At 42.4% G+C, this 7,650-nt stretch overlaps 1 protein-coding gene across 2 annotated transcripts in view; it reads right to left on the bottom strand.

Annotated features, from left to right (window-relative positions):
* Positions 1-251: 251 nt before the first annotated feature.
* Positions 252-7,650, bottom strand: part of TASP1 (taspase, threonine aspartase, 1) — a 265,061-nt gene continuing 257,662 nt past the window's right edge. For both annotated transcript variants that reach the window (XM_010844151.1, XM_010844152.1), the window contains one exon: positions 252-1,307. In XM_010844151.1, coding sequence (XP_010842453.1) covers positions 1,215-1,307 — 93 coding nt within the window. In that variant the 3' untranslated portion in view covers positions 252-1,214. The remainder of the gene's footprint in view (positions 1,308-7,650) is intronic.

Raw genomic sequence — 7,650 nt, 5'->3', positions numbered from 1 at the left:
TCTCAAAGCAAAGTGTTCCTATTCCTTTCCTTCATTATTTTTTTTTAATCAAATTACAGTGGAAATTTTAGGGACTTCTACACTGACCACACAATCATGCACTAAGTTCATCTTTCATCTTGCTGGTGTCCAGTCTAATAACAGAGATAAAACTGGATTTTGAACAATCAGAAGCACAGCTAGAGGCATACAGGTATGATTTCTGGAAAAAGTAACTTTTTACAAACAAAATAAAAAACAACTCTCCACTCTAGGATTCAAAAGATAATTTATTAGTCAGAGGAGAATCACACACTATATCCAGCAATATGCTTCTTTTATTTTTGTGCCTTTTATCTTAAAAATATATTTAAACAAGAAACAAAGATAATATTGAATTTTCCCATAAATTTTGCTTTCTTATTTACAGTGTTACATTGTAAATAACATTCCATTATACACAGATTAAGGACTGCATTACTGTATGTTCTCTTTACATATTCTTTCATAATACAGTACACACAGCTCGAAACTATGCAGGATTTAAGCTTAGAAAAGCTTGAGGAAGGAAGTACAAACTTTATCAATAAGACTATTATTTAAAAAGGTTCTGACCTTAATTCTCTGCTAGATTGTTTCACTGAAACCATTCTTTGTTAAAGAAAAATGCCCCATATGAGGGATGAGAACAACAGTTTAAGTCACCACAGGATCCACTTAAACTGGCTAACAAATAAAAATACTTTGTTACTAGCACTGTTATCAGGAGCACGGCCACTGTCCATCATTGCAACAAGTAGATTTACTCTGCAGTTTCAGACACATTACATGTTACATCAACACAGTCGGTACTGCTTTGTGAAATCAACCATTTCCTGCAACTTTAGGTTTTACCTGTAAACAGTTAAAGCACGCATTTTGGGAAGATGATTTAATCATTCGTGGTCTGAGGTTACATAATAAGGAGGAGTTTCTAATTCATTGAAGAAGCGAGCACACGCGCACACACACACACACTCACACTCACACACACCGCATCCCGCTCCCCCGCCCAAGACCCGCGTGTTGCCAAGCACTAACTACAGCAGCACTAGTGTCGCGAGGGATGCGCGAGGGACGCACGAGGCTGCGACAGAAGTTATGAAACGAGGAAGGTTAAACATCCAACTTCCGTTAGAACCCCGTGGAGCCCGGGTTCGGTGATGCCCTTGACGCTCCGGGTTCCGCTGGAAGGCTCAGCTCACCGGGCTCTCCAGGCGGCAGACGCCTCCTTCAATCGCCACGGATTGTCCGGCCACCGCGCCAGGAGGGAGTCTGGAAATATGAGTCTGCGGAGGGGAGACGAAGACCGTTAGAGGCGCCAGCTGTGTTTCCTCCCCTCCACGTGCGACGAAGGGGTAGAAAACAGAGAATCTTGGCTTCTCTTTGCTTCTGAGAATCTCCAGGCTGTGCTCGTGGGTAACTCAGGGGCAGACAGATCCTGTTTGTTCAAATCTTAGGGGATGTTAACTGAACACCTACTACATGCCAAGCACAGCACTGGCAGGGGGAGGATTACGAGATCAGGACAGCACGGAGCCTAGGGTTTAGTCATACTCAGAACAAGAATGGTTTTCAGGCCAGCTATACTGAGCATATTCCAGTTACCTGAAACTGGCAATTGATATACATCTTGTCCTCTAAACATTCAAAAGTGAGGACACCTGATTCATGTTTATCCCCTCAGTTTACTTCTTAAAAGAGTTAAGCAGCTTACAAAAATCAGACCACTCAACAACCTCGCCTCAGTGAGGGAATGAAAAAAAGAAAAAGAAGAACTTACAAAATAAGTTAAAGACAGGCATGACTTCACACAAAATCGAGCCTGAGCTCTGCCCCCGTGCTGGAGGCAGAGGGCTGCCTGGTCTCCCAGCTTCCCGGGGGCAACGAGCCGACAGGGGTCCGTGCAGTAGAATGGGATCACACAGACCAACGGCTCAAAGGAGAACACTTCCTGGCATGGAGTCCAGGGAGCCACTCCTCTTGCAGGGCTTTACCCGCAGCAGGTACCGCGTACAGCGGGCGGGTGAAGACAGCATCTGGAGAACAAGGGGCTTTGTAAGGCTGTGTATTACAGCATCACGCAAAGGAGGTCAGCAGGCAAATTTCTTCTATGAGGGGTCAGCCAGGAATTCCTTTTTTTTTTTTTTTTTTTGATGATCTCTCTTAATCCAGGGATAGATAAATGTCGGAGTTTCTAAGAACAGAGGGATTGTATATCCTTCAGATAATCCTCTCTGATTCTGCTTTTCCTAAGGACTGAACAGCGGGGGAGGTGGATGCAGCGGGGGAGGTGGCCAAGCCTGGGGCAGGGGTGACATCCTCTTGCGCAACCAAAGATGACGCAAGCACGTGCGTTAGCTGGAACAACACGGAGGCTAACTGATTTTAATTCTTAGGTATCATTGCACAACTCCTATGAGAGCAACTGACATAGCAATTTGGAAAGTTCTGGAAAATAGAAAATGTTCTCTGGGTATCTAGTGTTTCTGTATGCAAGGCAGGAAGCCACCTGTAACCTGCAGGACAGAGGTCTGTTAGCTCTGGGCACAGCAGGCCCTGTGCCATCTCCTGGGAGGGGGGTATCACTGAGCTCACCCGCCAGACCCATGCCTCTGGCACCATGTCCCAGAGTCTGGCCTCATTACTGCTTGCATCTGAGGGTCGTACCTGGGGGTATCTAATAAGTACGGATGTATTATACCGGGAAGTCCACTGTAAGACACTCATGGATCGCTGTTTCTTGTGATGTCTCATTAACCTCAAGGGAGGAGTTTGAAGACAACGTGTCGTTTGAGTCTGCTACCCAGCAGCCCTCGTCACATCCAGCCGCCTAAGGCTCAAACCCACAATTCCCAGGGCTCCGTGTTGTGGGGCCTTTTATTCTTTCAGGAATTCATTAGCATGAAGCCAAAGAATTTTTTCCTCAGGCATCATTCATCAATTAAAAAGAACAGTCTAACCAAAGACAATCCCTGAGAGAGCAGAAGCCCCTTAAGCCCCTTCATCCCTTATCACCCTCTTCAGCCAGGAAATGGCCACGTGATTACAACAGGGATCAAGAAGATAGAAAACTATACAGTAGTTCCTCAATAAATTAAACACAGAATTACCATATGATCTAACAATTCCACATCACAGTATATATCCAAAACAAGTAAAAGCAGGGACTCAGATATTTGTACACAAGGCTCATAGCAGCTTTATTCACAAAAGCCTAAACATAGAAGCAAGCAACCCAATGTTCATCAAGATATCAATGAGCAAAACATGGTCTGCACATACAGTGGAATTTTCAGCTTTAAAAAGAGTTGACATTCTGACACATGGCACAGCATGGGTCAGCTCTGAAGACACTAAGCTCAGTGAAATAAGCCAGACACAAAAGGACAAATATTGCATGATTCCACTTGCATGAGGCGCCTAGAAGTCAAAATGCAGAGATGGGAAGCAAGAAGGTGGTTGCCAGGGGCTGGAGGGATGCAGAATTAGGGAGTCATTACTTAATGGGCGCAGAGTTTCAGTTGGAGAAGGTGAAAAGTTCTGGAGATGGAGGGGGGTGACGGTTGTACAACAAGGTAAATGTACTAAGCGCCACTGCAAAGCACACCTGAAATGGTTACCATGGTAACTCTTATGCAGTGTGCGCACGTGTGTGCATGCTCAGTCACTTCAGTCATGTCCAACTCTTTGCAGCCCTATGAATGTTATATATATTTTAGCATAATTTTAACAAAAGAAGAAAGCAGAAATGACAATTTCCTTCCTAGTCTAGAACTGTATTCTATAAGATGGCATTAAAAGAAGGGGTTAGCTGGAATGAATCCACAGTGCAGACCCCAAAGGAGAAACATTACCACCACATCCATGAAATTAAAAGATGCTTACTCCTTGGAAGGAAAGTTATGACCAACCTAGATAGCATATTCAAAAGCAGAGACATTACTTTGCCAACAAAGGTCTGTCTATTCAAGGCTACAGTTTTTCCAGTGGTATGGATGTGAGAGTTGGACTGTGAAGAAAGAGTGAGTGAGTGAGTGAGTGAGTGCCGAAGAATTGATGCTTTTGAACTGTGGTGTTGGAGAAGACTCTTGAGAGTCCCTTGGACTGCAAGGAGATCCAACCAGTCCATTCTGAAGGAGATCAGCCCTGGGATTTCTTTGGAAGGACTGATGCTAAAGATGAAACTCCAGTACTCTGGCCACCTCATGAGAAGAGTTGACTCATTGGAAAAGACTCTGATGCTGGGAGGGATTGGGGGCAGGAGGAGAAGGGGACGACAGAGGATGAGATGGCTGGATGGCATCACCGACTGATGTGTGAGTTTGAGTGAACTCCGGGAGTTGGTGATGAACAGGGAGGCCTGGCGTGCTGTGATTCATGGGGTCGCAAAGAGTCGGACACGACTGAGTGACTGAACTGAACTGAACTGTTCACAAATAGGTTGAAAATTTCCAATCACATTACTTAAGATATCTGTCCCTAAAAGAGAAGTCCAGGGGAAAATTTATCCTCACATTTCCTGGAGATACAGAGAGAACCCAGTGAGACTTCCTGGCAGTCCAGGCACCAGAAGTAACAGAGAATAAATTAATTTTTAAAAGATCAGAGTGACCGTGTGTCCAAGCAGACAGCCTGTAACTTGACCAGGGTGATGTCTGTCTTAAAGCAAATGATTTTCTTTTGAGCATGAAAAAGACCCAGAATTAGAAGGAAGAAACCAGAAGGCCAGGGAACTTGATAACAATCCCTTGAGATCTACAAAAACACAAATGGCCAATTCAAACTCACTTCTAACACTCCCAACCCCACCAAGTTTACGACAGAAAAACATCTAAATAAACTGAGCTAAACCACAAAGTATCAAGGAGAGTTAGGAAGGAAGATAAAAAAGAATTTGAAAAGATGACAATGGTCTTCAGATATTTATTAATGGTACATGGGCAAAATACTTCAAAAAATACATTGAGATTTGTATAAATTGAGCTGTTTGCCTAACAGAGAAATGCTCACTCAGACAAACAAGTTGTTAAGATTAACTTTTCAGGATTATCTCTTCCCTAAATTATCACTGAGTCAATTACAAAACACACTGGGCATGATTTTGGTGTTGAGAGGAATAAAATGATTAATCGTCCAAATGTATGTCAACACTTCACCAGTTTCATCCATCAACATGATCTTCAAACTCATCAGAAAATATGACCTTGGCCTGGAAAAGTTTGAACCAAGATGTACTTGATGCTTTCTGTGGAGATTTCAACAGAGCATCAAATCATATTATAAACAGTGGGGCTGTTTAAGAGAATATTTTATATGAGTGTTTATCTCTAAAAGTTCTTCTGGAGAAGTGGGTTTGAATTCCTCGAGCCTAAAAATAGACCACTGTCTACAATGAACCTGCATGTCAGCATTTTAAAGTGCAGTGAAGTATTTTACACTGAGTGTATAAGGACTGTGCAGACTCGAGCGTGTCCTACAAGTATAAGAACTTAACATGGTATCTTTAAAACCAAAGTAGCAAAGTACTGTACTGGAATTCAGAATTACGAGAAATAACACGTGAACACCGCAGATGCCAAAGCTGCAGCGTTTTGGGTCTTCTCCCTCCGTTCCCTGGGAACGCCCCACTCACACAGCGCTCTAAGCAGGATTCCGTGACTCATGGCCGCTTCAGTTTTCTCCAGGAAAGAGCACCTTTACCGGACCCTCCCCTCAATCTAGCAGCTCTTCTTCTCGCTCCTACAGCTCCCAGCTGAGCGTTTCATGGTTTTCGATGCAACTGTTCAGGTTTTGGTTTGCTTGGAATTTTTGAGTCTCTGTAGTTGAAAGCCCAGTGAAGGCAAGAGTTCGTCTTGCACACACTCCTCTACGTTCCCTGCACTTGTCAGAGTGTCTGACACAAGCATATTCTAGAAATGTTCACTGAGTGGAGAAGTGACTAGAACATACCCTTCGGGGCTCTGTTTATGTACAAAGAATCTCAAGCGTTTTCACTCATGTAACCTATTTGGTTCAAAAGTCAATCACACTAATTTGTTACAGTGAAGACTGTTTTTAAATAGATTTTTAAAGAAGCATGGACTGGTTCCATTTCCCCACTTTGCAAGTGATTATGGTGTTAGAATGGAGATAGAACCTTAGATTCCGAAGATGCTGATGTCTCCACACCAATGGAACCCAACGGCCTTGGAGTTAGAATTCTCTGCTTTCTTAATAATTCCCTTAAATGGCCAGACAGATCCTTGAGGTTAACACTCCTAGAAGAACTGTCACTTTATAAATTAAACTGTCTAGTCAAAGCCATTAATCTTAGGTTTGTATTTTTTTTTCTATTAAAACTAAAAGCATTGTATAATAACATATTTAGCCTGAAGACTTCAAAATGAGAAAAAGAAAAATATAATACAGAAATTATATAATTGTTTGATGTCCTAATCACAATCTAAGTAGTAGCTGAGACTTCCTATCATTCATACTCATGTCTTTAAATCTTTTAAGACCACCTTAGTGACTGCTTTTTTGTGGTTTCCAGGAAAACTACAAGCACACAATTTAATTTTGAAAGTCTCAAAGTCTTTATTTAGTGGTTATATTTTAATCCATCTTTCCACTCGCCAGAGAGTTGTTTGAGACCTGCCACAACAGTCAAGGGAAGAAGATTATTGTCCTCCTTTGGTGGGGGTCAGGAAAATAAAATATAGACAGACGTATTAATAGCTAAAAAAAAATAAAGCTCTTGGAAATGTTTTACATTGGTTTCATAATTCTGAGAGTTTGGTTTCTGTTTTTTTAAGAAAACAAAAACAAGCTTTTTTCATCAATCACTGACTAGGAATCCAGAGCACCTTGGCTTCCGGGCTACGCTTCTTCCTGGACACAGCGCTGGACCACACTTCCCAGCCTTCTTTTGCAGGGACCTCATGTGTGGCTCATGATTGCAGTCAGGCTTACAAACCCACCAGGCTTCATCAATCTTATAAACCGTTCTCCTGTGCTTTCTCTGATGACCTGAGGCCTATGTGAGGTGAGGAACCTGGGACCCCAAATCATACTTTGGAAGAGAGCCCTCTGCTAATCAGAAACTCCAAACTGTATTTTATGTGAGTGAGAAACACGCTTCTCACTGTGTGTAAACAATTATACATCTATATTCTGGGGTTTCTTGTTATAGCAGCTGGAGCTATCGTAACCAACAATGATTCTAGCCAGGCTTCGGCACTTATGTGCTGTGTAACTTCTGCTGGTTACTTAACTTCTTGGGCGCCCACCTCTAAAATGGGGATAGTAACATTGTCATCAGGTTGACAAGGACGGTACGAGACACTGATGCAATGAGAGCACACGCCAGTAACTGTTAGATTCTTATTATTCAAACACACACAGCACTGTCAGACACAAAGCATCATGCAGGACAATCTGACGGATTGTTTGACATCCCAGAATTAGGAAATTCTATTTGAAATGTTTGATATTCTTTAAAAATAGGATGAGATATTTTCATGAAAAATTAGCTGCATGCTAAAAGGTAACACTGAAGAAAATGGACACTGTTTGGCCAATATTCTGATGCTGCTGTTTTGCTGTCACTGATACAACAATTAAAAATTGCTGAGTATTTACTAACTACTC

This window comes from Bison bison, unplaced genomic scaffold (genome assembly GCF_000754665.1).
Source record: "Bison bison bison isolate TAMUID 2011002044 unplaced genomic scaffold, Bison_UMD1.0 scf7180017864196, whole genome shotgun sequence".
NCBI classification, from domain to species: Eukaryota; Metazoa; Chordata; class Mammalia; order Artiodactyla; family Bovidae; genus Bison; species Bison bison.
The sequence above is the reverse complement of the archived record's forward strand: the minus strand, read 5'-3'. Positions and strand labels throughout refer to the sequence as shown.